This window comes from Bubalus kerabau, chromosome 14 (assembly GCF_029407905.1).
Source record: "Bubalus kerabau isolate K-KA32 ecotype Philippines breed swamp buffalo chromosome 14, PCC_UOA_SB_1v2, whole genome shotgun sequence".
Taxonomy (NCBI): Eukaryota; Metazoa; Chordata; class Mammalia; order Artiodactyla; family Bovidae; genus Bubalus; species Bubalus kerabau.
Genome location: NC_073637.1, coordinates 72,041,913 through 72,065,308, shown reverse-complemented (window position 1 = coordinate 72,065,308; position 23,396 = coordinate 72,041,913). Strand labels below are relative to the sequence as shown.

At 37.0% G+C, this 23,396-nt stretch overlaps 1 protein-coding gene across 2 annotated transcripts in view; it reads right to left on the bottom strand.

Moving 5' to 3' along the window:
* VIRMA (vir like m6A methyltransferase associated) overlaps positions 1-23,396 on the bottom strand; it is a 63,701-nt gene that overhangs the window by 20,457 nt on the left and 19,848 nt on the right. For both annotated transcript variants that reach the window (XM_055546646.1, XM_055546647.1), the window contains exons 5-11: positions 22,386-22,554; positions 16,493-16,615; positions 15,646-15,918; positions 12,581-13,721; positions 8,526-9,017; positions 7,386-7,540; positions 2,093-2,175 (exon numbers count right to left, since the gene is read on the bottom strand). In XM_055546646.1, the coding sequence (XP_055402621.1) occupies positions 2,093-2,175; positions 7,386-7,540; positions 8,526-9,017; positions 12,581-13,721; positions 15,646-15,918; positions 16,493-16,615; positions 22,386-22,554 (2,436 nt within the window). The remainder of the gene's footprint in view (positions 1-2,092; positions 2,176-7,385; positions 7,541-8,525; positions 9,018-12,580; positions 13,722-15,645; positions 15,919-16,492; positions 16,616-22,385; positions 22,555-23,396) is intronic.

Here is a 23,396-nt window from a genome sequence, read left to right as displayed (position 1 = left end):
TAGTGCACTTAAAACATGAATAAAGCTAATGAAGTTTTAAAGGTTATGCAATCTTTGGCATATGTTGTATCATATGTGACATTATGTTTATAAAATTAATAACTGCTGACACAAGTATATTAAAAAGTACTGACTAAAAAACAAAGGCTACATACAGATAGGTATGAACTCTCTGTGTTAAGAATTTAAAATAGCTCCTTTTTGGATACTCTTTCTATATATCCGTTTTTCCAAAAAGGAAGCAAGGGATTCTGATTTTACAGAGCCCTGTGGGTACAAAAACCTCTTTCAAAATTAATGAAGCATCAGGGAGTGGTTTAATACTATATAACATACATTTCAAAAATACCACAGGAATCTAGTTATGATGGCCATTTGGGGCATGAAGAGAGGAAGAAGAAATAGTTACCTATGTCCTTAGCACCTGCCCAGGCTATGTTTTCCTGGCAACAAAGAGTTACACTTAAGTTGCTTTATTTTTGTAATTTTCAAAGAGCAGCATATAGATGGTTTAAAAAACGTGGAAGAAATACAACTTTAAAATGTTACTACTTCAGCCTTTAAACCTCAGAGGAGAAACCTAAAAATAAGAAAACCCTTTTCCTCATGTTTCCCACCATTGTAGCTCAGCCGGTAAAGAATCCGCCTGCAATGCGGGACACCTGGATTTGATCCCTGCGGTTGGGAAGATCCCCTGGAGAAGGGAAAGGCTATCCACTCCAGTATCCTGGCCTGGAGAATTCCATGGACTGCGTAGTCCATGAGGTTGCAAAGAGTCGGACACGACGGAGCAACTTTCACTTTCACTTTCCCCACCTTGGGTTGTCTTTCCCTCTAACTTCTTCCTTGCTGCCTTTCAGTTATCCCACAAGTTACTTAAGGCAGCAGGGAGTCACAGAATGACGTTTCTGTCTTAGATCAGCTGTTTTTTAGCACACCTTAGAGAGTTATTTATAATAACCATACTTAATGGGACAAGGATTTACATAAAAATTAAAAATTTTAATTATAACATGCAATTCAAATTTCTAGCACTGAACTTTTTACTGGTTAAATACTTTAATCCAAGTCCTCTGGTATTTTACTGGATACTTAATATATTCTCCTAACTATGCACAAGTACCCTAAATACCTGACCATCTAAATTTACAGGACACAAATGTACCTCTGCTAAATAAAAGACTGAATATAATGAAAAACTCTAGATTGTCTTTGAGGCATAAAATAACAGAAGAATATGATGGCATTGTAGGAGGTAAAAGTACTCTTTGGGGGAGATGGAGGAAAAGGATCATTCAAGGTCCATTCTGACCCTCTAGTTTAAAACTTCTTATGCATCATTTTAAAAGAAAAAAAGAAGGAAGAGCACCTTAAAAAAAAGAGCACTTTTTCTTTTTTAAAGCACTTAAAAAGAAGAGCACTTTTAAAAAAAAGAAGAGCACCTTTAGTCCTTCATCCTATGATACACACTGGATCAACTAAGGAGCAAAAAAAACTTTTTAAACTTCCCCAACTAACAATGTTTTGATTATAACAAAGTTTTGCATTATGAATTACTTGACTTGTATACGAATTTTTCAACTGTAATATTATGAACTATATGATTTTTCAACTCTCATGAATTACTTCAATTGTAGATTGAAGTAATTTAACCATCCCAAATGAACAAACAGAACTAGTCCTCATTCCAATTATCTAGAATTAACTCTTACCAATTTTCACCTAAAATTTTTGAGGGAAATTCTTTTTCAGAAAGTTTAACTAAAACAATTATATATCACATTATCATAGCATTTAACTTTAAAACATTTTTGTAAATGTCACCAAAATGGTAGGTGATATTATTCTTATTTGAGAAGAAAAAAAATAGGACAGAATCTGGCAATAGAAAGCAATATCGTTGTGGGCATCTGTGTTCAAGTATACACACAAATCACGTATCCATCTATACCCACTACCAATCTATAGCCACAGGACTAGTAAATCAATCAAGTATACTTAACTACATTATCTATACAAGTGATTTAATACAACATTACTATATACTACCACACAGTTCCATAAAATCAAGATACTTTTAAATTTTACTTACCTGTTTAACATATTCAATTAGGTTTGGGATGCAGTTAATCTCAAATCTAAGGTTTTTCAGAGGTTCAAGCCACTTGCCAAGTTCTTAAAAATGAAAACAGTAATTTACAACATAATATTTTAAAATAAAAGCCTTACAAACAAGCCTTAATAACAAAGGAAGTGAAGGTATTCTTTTCCAAAGAAAAGCCACATTTTTAGATTGCAAAATCCATGTTCATTTCAATGGAGTGATTTTTATATAGGAATTATGTGTCTAAATTATTTAAACAAGCCTTAAAATGAAATGTAAATGTCATACTACACTGGTTTAGAAATAAGAAGCTATCACTCTTAGTTATTTGGCTTCTGAAAACTTAAATGTTTATACGATTAAACAGAACTATCTAACTAAACTGAATTTTTCTATAGCAATCAACTTACAACATTAAAACAATTATAAAATTAACTGCCCATAAACAAACAAAATAACATAGTGCTTATTCACCTAATACTACCACTGATTTCCACACCTCCAAAACAGCATACACAAATGTATTCATTTCTAACAGGATCAAACCCATGGAGGAACATTTGCTGAGGGCCTTTTCCTGTGACACAAATTTAAAATTTTGTCAATTTCCTAATCTGCCTTTACAAAAGTAAAAGTGATCACTCTCAACCCTAAAACAGTAACAGAGGAAACTTTGTTTGTGGAAGAAATACATGAAATACACCATTTATTGCAACTGAACCACCTAGAAGCTATGCTGTAAAAGTGAAGTCAAAGTGTTAGTCACTCAATCACGTCTGACTCTTTGTGACCCTGTGGACTGTTGCCCGTCAAGGTTCCTCTGTACATGGAGTGTTCCAGGCAAGAATACTGGAGTTGGTTGCCATTTCCTTCTCCACGGGACCTTTCCGGCCCAGGGATAGAACCTGACTATCACCAAAAATGTTTTTCTAAAAGCGTTCTAATGTAATAATTTCTAGACACTTATTAGAAGAACTGACAGAAACTGCAAATAGGAGTCGTCTCTCCTTGCTACTACACTCCTTTTTAGGATTACAACAGTTTATATCTGAATATTTTTCCTATACAATTTTAAATTACCTCTTTCATGTATATAGAATATATATTGCTCAAATGAAAGATAAAACGAAAAATAAATTTAAGTGTACTCATCACCCAGAATATGTACTAAAGCATTAATAATACCTTTGAAGATGCTACACACCCTCTTTTTCTAAGGGCATACTTTGAGGGGGAAAAAACAACCTATTTTCAATATGGAAAATTGAGTTTAGTATCCAACTTTTACTGGTAACACTTTAATCTTTTTAGGATTAATCCTAAACTTTAATCTTTTTAGGATTAAAAGAAAAAGAGGCCTGGGATTTCCCAAGCAGTCCAGTGGTTAACACTCCTCACTTCCACTGCAAAGGAGACAGGTTCCATCCCTGGTCAGGGAACTAAGATCTAAGATCCCACATACTGCGCAGCATGGACAAAAGACAAAAAAGAGAAGTGGCCACATGCTATCCTGACATTTACTGTGTTAAATTTTCTATTTGGCTAGTTCAAAAGCCAAGAACAAAAATAAAATAATAAAAACCTATAATTAAATACCTTGAACTTTTCAAGACTACCCACATAATAAGGTTCACCTTATTATAAACCGTATGAAACTAAGCCATGCCCTGTGGGGCCACCCAAGACAGGCTGGTCATGGTGGAGAGGGCTGACAGAATGTGGGCCACTGGAGAAGGGAACAGCACACCACTTCAGTATTCTTACCTAGAGAACGCCATGAACAGCATGAAAAGGCAAAATGATAGGATACTGAAAGAGGAACTCCCCAGGTCTGTAGGTGCTCAATATGCTACTGGAGATCAGTGGAGAAATAACTCCAGAAAGAATGAAGGGATGGAGCCAAAGCAAAAACAATACCCAGTTGTGGATGGGACTGGTGATAGAAGCAAGGTCCGATGCGGTAAAGAGCAGTATTGCATAGGAACCTGGAATGTCAGGTCCATGAATCAAGGCAAATTGGAAGTGGTCAAACAGGAGATGGCAAGAGTGAACGTCGACATTCTAGGAATCAGTGAACTAAAATGGACTGGAATGGGTGAATTTAACTCAGATGACCATTATATCTACTACTGAGGACAGGAATCCCTCAGAAGAAATAGCCATACTATTTCTCCTCAGAAATATACCATACTCCTCAGAAGAAGTAACCATCATGGTCAACAAAAGAGTCTGAAATGCAGTACTTGGATGCAATCTCAAAAACGACAGAATGATCTCTGTTCATTTCCAAGGCAAACCATTCAATAACACAGTAATCTAAGTCTATGCCCCAACCAGTAATGCTGAAGAAGCTGAAGTTGAACGGTTCTATGAAGACCTATAAGACCTTTTAGAACTAACACCCAAAAAAGATGTCTTTTTCATTATAGGGGACTGGAATGCAAAAGTAGGAAGTCAAGAAACACCTGGAGTAACAGGCAAATTTGGCCTTGGAATACAGAAAGGCTGGTCATAACAAACACCCTCTTCCAACAACACAAGAAAAGACTCTACACATGGACATCACCAGATGGTCAACACCGAAATCAGACTGACTATATTCTTTGTAGCCAAAGATGGAGAAGCTCTATACAGTCAGCAAAAAACAAGACCGGGAGCTGACTGTTGCTCAGATCATGAACTCTTTATTGCCAGATTCAGACTTAAATTGAAGAAAGTAGGGAAAACCACTAGACCATTCAGATATGACCTAAATCAAATCCCTTATGATTATATAGTAAAGTGAGAAATAGATTTAAGGGACTAGATCTGATAGAGTGCCTGATGAACTATGGACTGAAGTTCGTGACACTGTCCAGGAGACAGGGATCAAGACCATCCCCATGGAGAAGAAATGCAAAAAAGCAAAATGGCTGTCTGGGGAGGCCTTACAAATAGCTGTGAAAAGAAGAGAAGCGAAAAGCAAAGGAGAAAAGGAAAGATATAAACATCTGAATGCAGAGTTCCAAAGAATAGCAAGAAGAGATAAGAAAGCCTTCCTTAGCAATCAATGCAAAGAAATACAGGAAAACAACAGAATGGCAAAGACTAGAGATCTCTTCAGGAAAATTAGAGATACCAAAGGAACATTTCATGCAAAGATGGGCTCAATAAAGGACAGAAATGGTATGGACCTAACAGAAGCAGAAGATATTAAGAAGAAGTGGCCAAGAATACATAGAACTGTACAAAAAAGATCTTCAAGACCAAGATAATCACGATGATGAGATCACTCACCTAGAGCCAGACATCCTGGAATGTGAAGTCAAGTGGGCCTTAGAAAGCATCACTACGAACAAAACTAGTGGAGGTGACGGAACTCCAGTTGAGCTATTCCAAATCCTGAAAGATGATGCTGTGAAAGTGCTGCACTCAATTTGCCAGAAAATTTGGAAAAGTCAGCAGTGGCCACAGGACTGGAAAAGGTCAGTTTTCATTCCAATCCCAAAGAAAGGTAATGCCAAAGAATGCTCAAACTACCACACAATTGCACTCATCTCACACGCTAGTAAAGTAATGCTCAAAATTCTCCAAGCCAGGCTTCAGCAATACGTGAACCGTGAACTTCCAGATGTTCAAGCTGGTTTTAGAAAAGGCAGAGGAACCAGAGATCAAATTGCAAACATCCGCTGGATCATGGAAAAAGCAAGAGAGTTTCAGAAAAACATCTATTTCTGCTTTATTGACTATGCCAAAGCCTTTGACTGGGTGGATCACAATAAACTGTGGAAAATTCTGAAAGAGATGGGAATACCAGACCACCTGACCTGCCTCTTGAGAAACCTATATGAAGTCAAGAAGCAACAGTTAGAATTGGACATGGAACAACAGACTGGTTCCAAATAGGAAAAGGAGTACGTCAAGGCTGTATATTGTCACCCTGCTTATTTAACTTCTATGCAGAGTACATCACGAGAAATGCTGGGCTGGAAGAAGCACAAGATGGAATCAAGACTGCCGGGAGAAATATCAATCACCTCAGATATGCAGATGACACCACCCTTATGGCAGAAAGTGAAGAGGAACTCAAAAGCCTCTTGATGAAAGTGAAAGACGAGAGTGAAACAGTTGGCTTAAAGCTCAACATTCAGAAAATGAAATCATGGCATCCGGTCCCATCACATTATGGGTAATAGATGGGGAAACAGTGGAAACAGTGTCAGACTTTATTTTTGGGGGCTCCAAAATCACTGCAGATGGTGACTGCAGCCATGAAATTAAAAGACACTCCTTGGAAGGAAAGTCATGACCAACCTAGATAGCATATTCAAAAGCAGAGACATTACTTTGCCAACAAAGGTCCGTCTAGTCAAGGCTATGGTTTTTCCAGTGGTCATGTATGCAAGTGAAAGTTGGACTGTGAAGAAAGCTGAGTGCCAAAGAATCGATGCTTTTGAACTGTGGTGTTGGAGAAGACTCTTGAGAGTCCCTTGGACTGCAAGGAGATCCAACCAGTCCATTCTGAAGGAGATTAGCCCTGGGATTTCTTTGGAAGGAATGATGCTAAAGCTGAAACTCCAGTACTTTGGCCACCTCATGCGAAGAGTTGACTCATTGGAAAAGACTCTGATGCTGGGAGGGATTGGGGGCAGGAAAAGGGGACTACAGAGAATGAGATGGCTGGATCGCATCACCGACTCAATGGACGTGAGTTTGAGTGAACTCCGGGAGATGGTGATAGACAGGGAGGCCTGGCGTGCTGCGATTCATGGGGTTGCAAAGAGTCGGACACGACTGAGCGCCTGAACTGAACTGATTAGAAACTTAATAAACTTCATTCAATATACATTTAGAAAATAATACTTTTATCATTTTTCACTTGAGAATAGCACACATGTGTTAACCACAAATGGATTTCTAAGTTGTACTCAGAAATAAGTACATATTCAAAGAAAACATACACACCTAACAAACTACTTCTGAACTTCTGTACAAACTGAACTTCTGACTTCATCTTTAATTCTGTTTTGATTAGGAACTTCAACCACCCATAAATTTCCATGACTTTCCAGAAAAAAGTATTTTCAACAACTTCCTAAAAAAATCTTTTTAAGAATACCATATAAAATACCTCCAGAAAAGGTGCTTTAACTTATACAGAAAGTTAACCCAAGGTGTTACTAGGTATATTATCAAACATGATAAAGCCCCTGGTCCCAAATGGCAAATACGAACTACAGATAGTCAAAGGCTTTTTTTCTTCATGTATCATAAATGCTTAAAATAAGATCAAGTGCCATACCTTGCAATTTAGCATTATTTTCATCTGCTTTACAAAGCTTCAAGAGAGATGCTGCATGCTGCTCCAACATTTGGACGTCACTGGAAGACTGAACCACCACCAAGATAAGTATGCACGCGTAATTATAAGCGACTGACTTCTTAGACTTGGAATCACTGAAACAAAATAAGGTTTTAAAGGTTTTGGTATACAAATAATTTTTTAACTGTTTTTTTTTTTTAACTTGGTTTTAAGAAGATAAAGGAAATTTACCATTAAACATTACTAACGTTATGAAAACAGGAAATCACATTTTAACCTCCACTTCACCTGAAACCACTACTTAAAAGTATATTAATAACAAAGCACATGCATCAAAATGGAAAGTGGAATTCTATTAAGAAATATGATCAGAACAATAAAATATGAGTAAGTACACTTCATCAGCAATGAAAGATTAGGAAGTACACTTCGTTAATCTCCTTTAAAATGTTTTTTCACTCTGGATATATAGGAGAAAGTGTGATGAATCAACCTACCACCGTGATTATTCAGACTTCCACTACAGAACTGTAAAGGTATAGCTAGGCATAGAAGCACTCTTGTTCGCCTTTTGCAGTCCTCCCAAGAAATCAGTCACTCAAGGGGTCATATCAAGACTCAGATGCAAAGGACACCACAGCTTTGGCATGAACCAGGAGGAACGAGTTTCTCTTCTCATAGACTAAAACCCTCTGCCCAACAGGGCAAGGTCTTCAAAAACCACTATCATTCTCAAACTCCCTCATCCAGTCAAAACACTTCTAAAGTCAGAGCATCATGAATAGCTTAGCAGGTGAGGGCAGAGCCACCAAGACAGTCCTCATGACTCTTAAGGTGTATTATTTCTGTGCTTATGACTCCCCTCCACAAAAATCAGCAGGAGTACTACGGCTGCAATCTTTGTTAACTCTCTGGGGAAACTGAAGAAGCTGCTACTTCATTTCTTTATATCCACATCTTAGAGAGTTCATCATTCTAATCCTTGATTAACAAGTTATAGGCTATGTCAAAAAATTATAGTTTTTATTTTCAAAACAACACATTCTTTCAAGAATCTACCCCACTAGTGATGTAGTTTTCCAATAAAACAGGAAATTTAAGGAGTAAGCATAAAATTACCCTAAGGCTTCTTTGGAATAGTACTCCATTAGTGTAATAAGACTTTGGAGATTTTTCTCAAGACTGAAAACATGGCCAACAGCTGATCTTCCCACAGGATTAAAAGTAATCAAGTAAAGGTTGTGCAGAGTTCCCAACAGATCTGAGTGGTCAGTTTCTTCACTGGCTGTACAATGCTGAAAATGGCTAAACAGTTCTGTAATACACTGCAATGTCTGTGTGGAGTCCTGCAGCCATAAGGCAAATGCATCATCAATAACACCATCAGACTGGAGACCGTCTTCTTCATCTTGATCATAAAGATGACAAAGAGCTCGGATCAACAAATTTGTTGCTTCATATTCTGACATAAAAAAAAGAAGACCCTTTTGTGACTGTGCAAGAAACTTTAAAACATCTTTTGTGGCTTGCAGCACACCAGGATGTGCACTTGTCACTGGAATTGATAGGAGCAAAGTAACCAACTCCAAGAAGTGATGACTGTGAAGATACCTGCAGAAGAAGTAACAAGATAAATGTTAAGTTAGTGCAAAACATTCCATTTACTCAGTTTTCATTAGACAGGTAATGTTAAAAATTTTAGCAGCAATAATCCTTATCCTCAGCAATATACTGCTTTAATTAAAAACATAATGTGAACAGCAAGTCTTCTCTCCACAGGACCAAATGAAAGTGAAAGTTCTATACAGCTTTTTCCTAGCATTCAAAAGATGTTTAATTAGTAACTGTTGACAAATTTTCTCTTTCCAGAATCAACCTTGACTTTAAATTCTGGGCCTTCTTTCCAGGCCACTTATCAAATGCTCCTTCCTTTTTAACCATGGTCCTACTCAACTCATGGCATATCAGTATATCTGAATTCATGCATCTAGGAAGAATACAGTGCATATACTATAAAAAGCATTTGGTATATTCAGATTTACTACAGGTAGTATATCTGAACTGGTACTTCTAGAAAGAAAAAAAGGTCAAATTATCCATCTTCAGTACTTAATACAACAGTACTTTTATTACATCCAAGAACCATTTTTAGTACACACAGTTTTAGCAGAAAAGGTATGAATTTACCTAACACCCCTAACAGACATAACTGCTACTGATACAGAGTATTTTCATTGTCGTAATAATACTCTGTCCATCTATGCATCCCCCAACTAGCTCCTAATTCCTGGCAATCACTGATCTTTCTACTGTCTCCATAGTTTTGCCTTTTCCAGAATGTCACATAGTTGTAATCAAAAAGCATAAAATTGCCTTTTCAATCATATTTCTGCTTAAACGCAGGCTTCTATATCATGAGGAAAACACCTGCAGTAAATGCTTACCACAAAGGTAAACACTTCTACGCTCTTAAGAGCACCCTTAATCACGTTACAGAATGTTTCGAAAATAGTTAACATGGCAGGCCTCAGAATGCTTATTCTTAGAAAGGCTGGTCCTTGGCTGGCCTCTAGGGACTTGGATTTTGGGACAGCTTTGACCCACCAACTGATAAGAATACTCGCTGCACATAAACTGTTTATGCAAATAATATGGTTCATTCTGAACACCTGCTTTCTCTCTAGCAGTCTGAAATTCTGGTACATGCAAGGTACTGGGTGCCTACATGGCTATCCCTCAACAGGAAGCTTGGATGCTGAGATTCTAATGAACTTCCTCAGTATGCAACATTTTACACATGTCACAATTTGTTGCCGGGGGACTTAAGGGGATCCTTTGTGCCTAAACTAGGAAAGGACTCTGGAAGCTTATGACTCATTTTCCCAGGCTTTGTCCCATGTACCTCTTCCCTTTGGGGATTGTGTTTTGTATCTTTTTGATGTAATAAATCCTGGTTGAGATTACAACACTGAGTCCTCTGAGTCCAGCTAGTCAATATGGGGATTACCTTGAAGATCCCAACATGGGACATTAGAGCCTTGCCATCACTTCAAACTAACCCTTCCAAAATGTAATTATTTCCCTTTTCAAAGTTCACTCTCTCTCCTAATTTATCAATTTCTGTCCATAAAAATCACAGTTCCAGTAGATACCCTAGTTAGAAACATCAAAGCATTTTAGCTCCTTCTTACTTTCTCTTATCAGGTCCAGTTGCCAAGTCCAAGTAATGCTCCACCACAAACTCTCAATATTGGCACAGTATTTGTCTTCCCATTTTCTATAAATGCCACTATACTAGGCCCAGTATTCAACACAATACCCATACCCTGGAATCTTCAGACAGGCTTATCTACCTAATAACATCAATTTCTTTTTCATGGCAATACATCTCTTAACTATAATATAATCTTAGAACACTACTTCGATCATATCAGATCTGCTACTCTAAAATATTCAAGATCTTCCACATTCTAAAAACAAAATCCCCAAGAATTCCCTGGCCATCCAGCAGGTAGGATTCAGCGCTTTCACTGTCACGGGCCTGGATTCAACCCCTGATCAGGAAACTAAAATCCCACGTACCAAGCAGCACAGCAAAAAAAAAAAAAAAATCCAAATTCCTTAGCCCAGCATTCAAAACCCTTTATTTCCTAAAATCTGACACCCAAATGTACGATCTCCAATTATGGGAGAACAAAAAACAACAATACTTAATAGGCCATTAATTACTAGTTTCCCCTCAATAACTATTTGGGAGCATCATCTCTTTTCTTATACTTAGTCACCCTCAGGGCATTACTTTAAGTCTTAATTTACCAAAAACATGACCAGTGAGAAGCACCTGTCTCCTCTACTGTCTCCATACTACAAAGATAACTGTATTTGTATACTCAAAAGGTTTCTATTCTCTTGTTCAAAGCGAAACCGCTACACTTGTACTCTTGGCCTCATCTCCTACTAGACCTTGCTCTAGCAATTATCATCTTAAACTCCTGTACGAATTCAAGCTAAGGCAAATATGAGTTTCAGCTAAAAACAGGAATGGACAGGTACAGATTTTAGAATGGACAAGTATTGATTTTTTTGTTAATACATTATGCTCCAAAGCCAGGCAAAAAATAATCACTGAAATAATAAAATAATAAAAATGCAATTTTTACATTTGTTAAAAAATTATTTACAGGCAAAATGCCAAAAAAAAAAAGAAACTCTCAAAAATTTTAAAATTTTTGAGCAAATTGAGCAAATATGAGCAAATTTTGAGCAAATTTTAAAAATCTGTGGGTACCTAAAAATGGCAAAACTGTACCAGTAAATAACTAGAGGGTTAGAAGGCAGAAACAAGTGACAACTGAACCTGTAATGTATCTTTAACAAGGACTGTAAAATTAACTTAGTAAAGTATCAGCTTCACTTACAATGTTTTAGAATCATAAGGTAGAAAGAGGCTTACACAGAAAAGCTCTCTCCTTCCTATGCCATCCTCTTTGCTTCACCTTCCCGGAAGCCACCCGGCAATTTCTCCTTTATTCTTGCTCACAGATATGATAATATAAGCACTATGGTTGATTATTACTTATATCTTTAACTTAAGTTGCTATTACTACTTTTAAGTATTAACAAAATATAGCTCAAATACAGTTAACACACTTCTCACTATGACCTATTTTGAAATATCAAGGCATCCTTACAAAGACACACATTACCTATAGACAGATTTAAAAAAAAAACAAACAAGGGGCTTCCTTGGTGGCTCAGTGGTAAAGAATCCACCTGCCAACGCAGGAGACACTTCAATCCCTGGTCCAGGAAGACCCCACATGCCACACAGCAACTAAGCCTGTGCACCACAACTACTAAGCCTGTGCTCTTGTGCCCAGGAACTGCAACTACTGAAGTCCATGTGCCCTAGAGCCTGTGCTCTGCAACAAGAGAATCCACTGCAATGAAAAGCCCTCACACCGCAGTGAAGAGCAGCCTCCATTCGTCCCCAGCTAGAGAAAAGCCCGCAGAGCAACTAAGACGCAGCATGGCCAAAATTTAAGTAAATAATAAATAAAATTATAAAGTAAAAAAATAAAACAAAGCTTTGTAGCTTAAAAAAAAAAAGCAACCACATGCAACTGCCTCTAATAATTGGTGAAATATACTTTCCAAAGTAAAAAATGTCTCACCTAAAGAGAACAGGGTATGGATCATCCCTCTCTGGTGGACCAGTAATACGTGCCATTGTTGGGAAAGACTTAACAGGAGGTTGGATCATTGTATGAGGTGCAGTTTCCATTAAATGAAAAACTTCCTCTAAGAGGTTGATAAGCTTTTCTATTTCTCCTTCACTTATATTTGAGGATTCCAGAAGATCCATATCCATAGAAGCCTCTACCTCGTTTTCATATTCTGGGTTTGTTCTCTCAACTCCAGCATCAGTATCATGATCAGGTTCACTGTGGTTAGGAACAGAAGAAGTCTTCTCTGCTAAATGGTCACCAAGTCTTTTAATCTCTGACAAAATTTCATAGAAATGGCATTTCTGAAGAACAGCTGAACCAGCAGTGACAACCCTCACAGTCTGATCTAAAAGTATGAGCTCCAGAAGTTTTTGATAGCCACTTTTTTCACTCTGCCTACTTCTCAAAAAAGCTTCCATTCCTTCTGTCATACTAATGACACTGTCCAAAGCTTTAAATGCATTTAATTTAAGGGAAGATGAGACATGATCAGCAAACAAGAGCTCAAATAAGCCATTGATCACTCCTGCTTGTAGCAGTCCCATGACTCCTTGGGTCCCACATTCTGCTAGTGAGGACACTAATTTGGTCCCAGCTTTGAGCTGTCGGACATTTAAGGCAATGGGTTGGCGAAGGGCTACTTGTAAATTTAAAGCTTGCATGGTCCAGTCTATCAACTGACCAAGGGCGTCTTGTTTTGTGTTTTTCAACTGCAAATAACTTAGTCCTTTTATTATTAAACTTGGAATTTCTTCTAAAGCTGTTACCCATTTTGCACCTCTATCTTCTTGATACAAATCCAACAGTTCAGTCAACTTCACTGAGGCTTCTACTGCCCCTGAGTTTTCTTTATCTGGACCTTGGTCCTTCATCCTACTGATTTCAATTTCAAAGGTAGTCTTGTACGGACAGCTGAAGTGTAAGAGTGGTACCAGCTCCCTATCATATGGGTCATATGTCATAGGAGGGACTGAAGCTAAGTCTTCGGCAGTGTATTCGACATCGAAGTTTGGATACTTGAATGTTTCACGTTCCAAGTCAGCAATTCCATCTTCATCACTGGAAATCTGCTCATAACCATCATCCCCTGAAAATCAGTTTAAATAATACTTAGTTGTTACATCATTGTTTAGTGCAGAACAATCTGGTTAGTCAAAATAAATTATTTAATAATGTGGCAAAAAAATGAAAAGTAATGATTCCATCAACAATATTAACTTCTGCCTCAATATCTTATCAACACTTATTAACATTTTATAACTCCTAATAGAACAATTATAGAGAAACTTCATAAGCAAAGTCTTCTATTATATCTGTTCAGCTTTATAATAACTCTGCTATAAATCTTTTCCTCACAGAAATAAAATAAGAAATGTCTCAAAAAAAAAAAAAAGAACCAAAAATACCTCTCAGGAAGGAAGAAATTAAGCTTGCCTTGTGAAGAGTATTTTTAAGATGGAAAAAATGAATCGATGGGCCAAAATTATTAAATTAACTAAGAATTAATACCGTAATTACCAAGTTACACCAAATATTGTCAGGAAAAACACTCTAGACTCTCATATTCCTTCACTTCTACTCCTCCGTATTTACCTGTTACATAGTTCCCGGTTCTGTATCATGTTTTTATGGAAAATTTGTTTATAAAAGTACCCATCTTTGCCAAAACAGAGTTTTCATATCATGACACATGCAGCTTTTCCCTCTATTTAGTAATACAGGACTAGAAACAGAAAATTTGTTAGTTTTAAACACAACTGTTAACCTGGCTATGGTAAAACAGAGATGAGTAACAATAGCCTAAGAAAGAAAAGGAAATGTTTCCACGGTACTCCTCCAGTAACAGGCCTCTATGGACATTCTTAAGCTCAAAACAACTTAGCCATAGCAATACACTCATATTTGAAAAGAAAGGGCCTAAAGAGACTTGATTCGAGACTAACCCCCAGATGTCTTCTGGTAAAAATCAAATTAACCAGCCTCATTCTCTTATCCTCTCTACAAAAAATGTCCTCTGATTAACAAAGCCTGCCTGAAATCTAACTGCTACTTGCTAAATGCAATAAATCTAAAAAGGATTTTGTGGTATCCTAGAAATGGGGTCAGTTAAAAGAGTTATCACTCAGTAACTCAATTACTTATAATTTGTAAAAGGGCCCCTGTAATACTGAAATGGTTCTCATTCTCATGTAGAATGACTCTCCTCTTTACTATCTTATAGAACAAAGCAGATGATCTGTCATTGTACCTAAATACTTTAACATTACACTCCATTTACTGGACAAATTAAGAGTCAATTAGCTTGAATAGCTCTTTTTGCTTTCAAAGGAAAAATAAGACCTAACTAAAAGACTGCATCAGGCTGCCTTATGTCCCTCTGTAATTGAGATTTTTTTTTCCTTGTAAAAATGTCTAATAATAATGTAGATATTATTATTCGGCCAAAATATTGAGGTGACAGACATCTTTAGGGATTCTAGGCAGCTTAAAACACCACTCCTTGAATATAAAAAAGGTGACTGAAAACAATTAAAAAAAAAAACAAAAAAACACCACTCCTCTGAAGACAGATCACCAAAGCCCTAATCACCATGTATTTGCTGCATATTCTTGCTTCCCTGGGCAACGCTGATGGTATAAAGGGGAAGCTGATACCACAGCAAGCCAAACAGAATCTCTCTCCCAGAAAACTGGAAACAGATCTGAGACACAGTCAGGCAGTTAAAATTGGTTGGTTAAAGAGAAGATATTAAAGATGTGGGGTGAATAGAGACATAACAGTTTAAAAAAAAAAAAAAAAACACCTAAATTCATTTTTCTAACTAAATAACAGATAAACAAAGCAAAGAAAAGATAGAAATCCTCAAGTCTAGTCAAGTCTCAAGGCCCAGATGACTCTTGGGTTTCTTGAAAGCCACTTATCTCAACTATAAATTCTTCTGCATTGCCAAAAGCTACATCAAGCTAGTTTCCAGCACTTAAAAACAAGAAGTCCTAGTTAATTCACCCACCTTCACCTTCTTCATCTTCTTCACCTTCTTCCTCTTCATCCTCCTCTTCCTCCTCAGGGATACTATCTACTGTATGGCGATCATCTTCATCCTCATCCTCTTCTTCCTCTACATCCACGTCATCTTCATCATCTTCTCCTTCTTCTTGCTGTTCCTCTTCTACCTCTCCTTCATCAGAATATTGACTTTCCTGGGGAACAGAATTCCGATCAGGAGAAATGGGTTCAAAGTAATCTTCTCTATGAGGAGCATCCTCTTCCTTGTCACCAGACACTGAAAAATTGATATTTAAGGCACAGATTATTTTAACTGTTTAAATAATAAGAGGCAGAAGGACTGGATATTGCAACTATTTAATGGTATTTTGGATGATTTAGCTCATCAACACACTTAAAAAAAAAGTGGTAGAATTACTTGCTCTTAAAAAATATTAAGAGTAATAAACACTGCACAATTTTCTAGAGTGGGAATTAACAAAGTATGCTATTTTATGTTCTTACACAATAATCCTCTTTTTTAGCTATTAAGTAACTACAGATTTTTATCTCTTCCAATGCATACAGGTTATTTTTACTGGTTGCTTCTCTATACTATCATTATAGTACATTAACATTTTATTTTCAAAGCAATGTTGCTTCAGTTTCAAATGAATTAACTGATTTCCTTTTTAAACAAATAAACTTGCCAGCAACAATAACAATAAAAAAAACACAAGAAAACACTGCTCAGAATGGGGGTGGGGGACATTCATCAAGATTTGATTACCAGCATCTATTTTTTTTCCTGTAATAAAAAAGTACTATTACATTAACATTAATCAAGAGAGGGGAAAAAATATTATTTCTACCTGGCAACGGCATGGGATCATCTTCATCATCATCAGGGGGCGGGGGTCCTGGTGGAGTTCTTGGTCCCCTTGGCTGTGGTCTTGGAGGGCTTCCATTAAATTGATCTTCTTTCTCCCCATCAGCTGATTTTATTAGAAAAAGAAAAAGAACTTTAAAATTATTAAAGTTAGTAATATAAATACATGACAAAATTGCCATTGATCGTTTGGGTTTTCATCCTCAGAATTTATTAACTTTTTTGTTCCTAACAGAACAAATGTCTGTTGTCTAACAGAAATTTTGCTAATCAATTTATATTGGGAAAGTTAAAATTTCTGACACCCATATACCAAAATATAATGTATGGAACTCTTAGGAATTATCCCAGAGAAATGGAGACTTATTTTCTCACAGGAAGATGTACACAAATGCTCATAAATAACTTTATTTGCTAAAGTCAAAAACTAGAAACTTACCTAAATGTCCTTCAATCACTAAACAGTTAAATAATACATCCATACTATTTATTACTACTCAGCAACAATAAAGAATGATCTACTGATATACAGAGAAAGTAGATAAATTTCAAAGAAATTACAGTGAATGAAAAAAGCCAATCTTAAAAAGATCCCAACTTCATGATTACATTTTGTAACATTTATGAAATAATACAATTACAGAGACAGAGAATAATGATTGCCAAAAATAGGTATAGGCGGGATGAGTGTGGCTAGGAAGGGGTAACATCAGGGAATACTGTGATAGTACAATCAAGGATCTTAACTGCAATGATGGGTATGCAAAACTATACATGAGATAAAATTACACACAACTACACGTATATACACACACACACATGCACAAGTACATGTACAAACTGGTGAATGTGAACAAGCTCTGCAGACTGTAACAATGCCAATATTGTCTTGATATTGTACTAGAGTTGTCAAAGATGTTAACTAGGGGAATCTGGGAGGAGTGCACAGGACTTCCCTACACATTTCTTTGCAGCCTTCTATAAATCTGTAACTATTTCAAAACAAAAAGTTAAGAACATGCACACATATATAAATGCAATATATGAGCTCAGGTGTCCATTTTAAAGCAAGTAAGAGTGAAGTAAGTCAGAGAGAGAAAGACAAATGTCATATGATATTGCTTGTGTGTGGGACCTAAAAAAAATTATACAAATGAACTTATTTATAAAACAGAAAGTTACATATGTAGAAAACAAACTTATGGCTACTGGAGGAAATGGCTTATAGCTACTGGAGGGAATGGAGCGGGGATAAACTGGTAGACTGAGATTGACACATACACACTAGTAAATATAAAATAGGTAACAAGGACCTATCATAGCACAGGGAACTCTACTCAGTTCTCTGTATCACCCTATATGGGAGAAGAATATAAAAAAGAGTGGAGTTACGTATAACTGATTCACTTTGCTGTACATCTTGAACTAACACAACACTGTAAATAGAAATTATACTCCAGTAAAATTTTCTTTAAAAGTCAGTAAATTTTTTTCCACTTCTCTTTATTTGATGTACAGCTGATTAACAATGCCATGTTAATTTTGCTGTACAGCAAAGTGACTCAGTTATACACATTCTTTTTTATATTCTTTCCCATTATGGTTTATCTCATACTGAATGTAATTCTTTGTGCTATACAGCAGAACCTTACTGTTTATCCATTCTATATGTAATAGTTTGTATCCAACCCTAAACTCTCACTCCATTCCTCCCCACCCCTGCTTCCCCACTTGGCCACCATAAAGCTGCTCTCTGAATCTGGGAGTATGTTTCTGCTTGGTAAACAGGTTCCTTTGTGTCATGGTTTCATTCCACATATAAGTGATATCATGTGGTATTTATCTCTGACAAGTCAGTTGACTACACTGTGGTAAGACTAAAGACAATAGAAGATATCAATGAAACTACAAGCTTAGGAAAGATAACATTAGTAAACATTTAGCTAGACTCACTGAGGAAAAAAGAGAACTCAAGCAAAATCAAAAATGAAAGAGGAGATATTACAACTGATACCACCGAAATACAAAGGATCATAAGAACCTACTATGAACAATTATACACCAACAAGTTAGACAACCTAGAAGAAATGGATACAGCCCTAGAAACATACAACCTACCAAGACTGAATCATGATTAAACAAAATATCTGAACAGACCAACTACTATAAGGAGATTGAATCACTAATCAAAAACCTCCCCAAAACAAAAGTCCAAACCATATGGCTTTACTGATGAATTCTACCAAATGTTTAAGGAAGAATTAATACCAATTCTTCTCAAAGCTTTCTAAAACTCATTTGCAAGGCCAGGATGACTCTAATACCAAAACTATACAAGGATGTCTCAAGAAAACAAAGTTGCGTCGGTGTGCTCAGTTGTGTCTGACTCTTTGCGACCTCATGGACTGTGGCCCACCACGCTTCTCTGTCCATGTGATTTTCCAGGCAAGAAATACTGGAGCAGGTTACCATTTCCTTCTCCAGGGATCTTCCCGACCCAAGGATCAAACCCGTGTCTCCTGCTTCCCAAGCAGATTCTTTATCACTGAGAAGCCCAAAAAAGAAAGTTACATTCTCCAGTTAAAAATAAGTAAGTTAAAAATAAGAGAGAAAGTTACAGGTCAATATCCCTGATGAACATACATGCAAATATCCTCAATAAACTATCAGCAAGCAGAATTCTATAATACACTAAAAGGATCATACACCATGATCCTGTGGGATTTATTCCAGGGATGCAAGGGAGGTTTAGCATCTGCACATTAGTCAATGTGTTATGTTAACAAAATGAAGGATAAAAGTCATATGATCATCTCAACAGACGCAGTAAAATAATTTGACAAAATTGAAATCAATTTAAGATAAACACTCCCAACAAAGCAAGTACCGAAGGATTGTACCACACCATGTGTGTGCTCTTGGTAGTTCAGTTGCATCCAACCCTGTGACCTGCTTTTTAGAAGTTCACTTTACTCCACTTTACATTTACAAAAACTTTATGTTAGCACCTGTTTTCACCAACCAAATAAACTTTGCAGTGAGCTGTTATAGAGGGAGCATAACCCCAAAAAAGTCAGAGTGGCACCACCAAGCTCCTTCCCTAGCAACTACACTTAGCATCTCAGCATTAAGCCACCACAGCTTTGAATTATGTCTGTGAGCATCTGTGCTTTATCCCAACTGACTTTGTACATCCAGTAGCAAGATGTATCCTAAGGTAATTGTTTCTTCACTTTATATCATTCTGACTTACAAAGGGTTTCACAGGAACACACTTTCAGAGAGCAGGAAAAATGTGTATAATATATAGAAAACCCTACAGATTCCATTGGACTTCCCAGGTGGCTCCATGGTAAAGAATTCACCTGCCAATGTAGGAGACACAGGTTCGATCCCTGGGTCGGGAAGACTCCCTAGAGAAGGAAATGGCAACCTACTCTAGTATTCTTGCCTGGAGAATCCCATGGACAGAGGAGTCTGGCAGGCTACAGTCCATGGAGTCACAAGAGTCGGATATGACTGAAGGAAGACTCCATCAAAAACCTATTAGAACAAACAAAAGGTACATGGAACGATGCTCAACATCATTAGTTAACATGGAAACACAAATCAAAACCACAATGAGATATCACTTCACGCCTGTCCGAATTTGTTGCTTTTTTAGTCTCTAAGTTGTCTCCGACCCTTTGCTACGCCATGTACTGTAGCCCAAGACTCTTCTGTCCATGGGATTTCCTAGGCACAGATGTTGGAGTGAGTTGCCATTTTCTTTGCCAGGGGATCTTCCCAATCCAGGGATCAAACCCACATCTGCTTGGCAGGTGGATTCTTTTACCACTAAGCCACCAGGGAGTGGCTATTACCAAAAGACTAGAAATAACAACTGTTGGTGACAATGTGGAGAAAAGGAAATCGTCGTGTACTGTTGGTGAGAAGGTAAACTGGTGCCGCTAATAAAAGGAAAACAGTATGAAGGTTCCTCAAAAAATTAAAAGTAGAACCAACATAATGATCCAGCAATTCCATTTCTGAGTATTTACCCTAGAAAATAAAAACGTTAATTTGAAAAGTTATATGCACTCCCATGTCCACTGCAGCATTATGTACAGTAGCCAAGAAACAAGGTAAACGTCTATCAACAGATGACAGACTAAAGACAATGTGGAGGGTGTGTATGTGTTATTCCATACATATATTAATACAACGGAATGTTATTCAGCCACAAAAAAAAGAAAGAAATCTTCCCATCCGCAACAACATGGACCTCAAGGGCATTATGCTCTGTGAAATAAATCAGACAGAGAAAGCCAAATACTCTATGATCTCTCTTAAATGTGCAATCTAAAAAAAGTAAGTTTAAAAAGAACACCAATAACAAGCTCATAGATACAAAGAGACTGGTTGGTGGTTTCCAGAGGGTGGGGGGTAGGGGTGAGTGAAATGGATAAACTGTTTTTGTTTTATATAAATAAAATTTACAAAAAAGACCAAAGATACAAATACAAGTAAAATATACTTTTCTGCCCACAAAAAGCTCACAGTCTAGAAAAAAAGACAAATGAGCACAGAATGAAGGAAACAAAGAAAAGTGAAATATTAACTGTGCTTAGCAGATAAGATACAAGAAAAAAGATTAAACTACAGTGTGTTGACCATCAGAGACAAAGACCTCACACAACAGTATTATATAAGGATTAAGAGAAACAATGGTCATTTTATTTGTGCTCATAAAATGCTAACTGTAAAGCAAACTATTTTTCCCTATGACCTCAACTGTAATTTCAAAATTTATTCCCAAATTTCCTTAGTTCCACTAGTTCAATCTCCTTATTACAATGAGTAATACCAAATGAGGAAAACAAACCCTAGAAAACATAAGCCTAACTGCCTGCTTTCTATAAGGGAAGTCCCTGAAGTTTATCAGAAGGCTTATGCTTTGTTTTGTTTCAGGGGGGTGGGTGGGTTTGTGGGGGTGTTTTCTGGGAGCCACGCTTCATTGTATGTGGGATCTTACCTCAATCAGAAACTGAGCCCTTGCCACCTACACTGAAAGTGCAGAGTCTTAATCAGTGAACTGCCAGGGAAGTCCCTAGAGCTATTATTTTCCCAAAAGGGGAACATCTCCTTTAGCTAAGATTTAGACATATAAAGAAATCTGATAAAAGAAATGCCATTAACACATACCAAACTTACTGCCTATTCTTTTTTTTTAATAAACACTAAATGTTCATTTCGTGTCCTTCTGAAGGCCAAGGAGTCTGACACCTGACACCAGCATGCTTGGGTTCCATGAGAGCGCTCTTCCCGGCACGCAGACAGCTGCCTTCTCACTGTGTCCTAGCATGCCACAAAGAGGAAGCTCTGGCCCCTCTTCCTCTCTTTTTTTTACATACTATTTATTTGGCTTCACCAGGCCTTAATTGTGGCATGTGGGATCTTTAGTTGCAGCATGAGAACTCTTAGTTGCGGCTTGTGGGATCTAATTCCCTGACCAGGCATCCAACCCAGGTTCCCTGCACTGGGCACACAGAGTCTCAGCCACTGGACCACCAAGGAAGTCCCATTCTCTAATTCTCTGAGAGACAATTTTCATAGTAAATCACAAATAACCATGTATTCTATTATCATTTATATATTTTTAAAAAACCAACAAAAAACCTCGGATCAATTAAAAAAGCATTTTTGGAAAGTACAGGAAGAAAATAAAATGCAACCACTTCAACAGAAAAAGAAACTCTTCTAAGAAACAATGGAAGACTGACAGATAACTTGTCAAGCCTTAAACAAGGTTCAAAAGATACAAGAGTTCTTTGAGTTACCTTTCCCACTGTGATGAAAGTAAGTTTCACTGATAAAACCAAATTTAAAATTCTCACCATGCTTTGGATTCCTTTTCACACTTGGCTGTGGCTGGGGAGGCGGTGGAGGAGGAGGTGGAGGTGGAGGGGAATCTCTGTCGTGACTTATGACTCTGTCCACTGATCCATATATTGCCAGCGTCAGACAGTTGTACCAGCCTCTCAGCACCAAACCATCAGTATTCACCTGATTTGGTGGGATGGGGATAGGGGAAGAGATATCTTTCAAATTAATGTTTTAATATGTCAGAAGTAAACTGGTATCAAATTACTCTGTGGGTTCAACTAATATCTAAAAGCATGCTGAAAAGGCAAAGATCAATATTGGTGGAAATTCACCCAGAGGCACAACTTTTACATGGCCCTCTAGAGTTATTATATCTAAAACCATCTCAAGACTATATCTCCTCAGTCTTATACTTTAGGTCAATTCTATTAAAAAGCATAACCAGATTCCTAACCAAGAGAAGAGAAATAAAAAGGAAATTAGAAGAGAGTTACTGCTGATTAATAAATTAAACCCAAATAGTTACAGGGGTCATGAAGATACACAAAAGTACAAATTGTGTCCAGTCTCAAGAATTATAAAGCCCATAAAATTATATGGCATTCTTTTTATTAATAAATGCCCAACTCATACATGCAAATCAGGTATATTCTATGTACCCACCCCGTACTTAAAAAGTAAGGGTAACCAGAGGCATTAAACAAATTATTTCTGCAAAGACACTTTATCCTAAAAAGATCAAAAACTTTATCAAGGCCATTAACTCTCAATATTTCCTTATAAAATAATTTTACATTTTTCAGAGCTTATCTACCAACAACAGAAATATTAACAACAAATAAGAAACTGAGATTGTCAGCAGGAAAACCCCAAAACCAAAGTCCCTGACTTCTGAGTTCTTCTCCCACTCTATAATGTTGGGTAAAGATGAAATAATAAGTGGTAATGGGATCTCTTCTAGAGAAAGAAATTATTACTTTCCTTGCTCATCTTAGCAAACTCCAGCAAAGTGACCAGAAGTA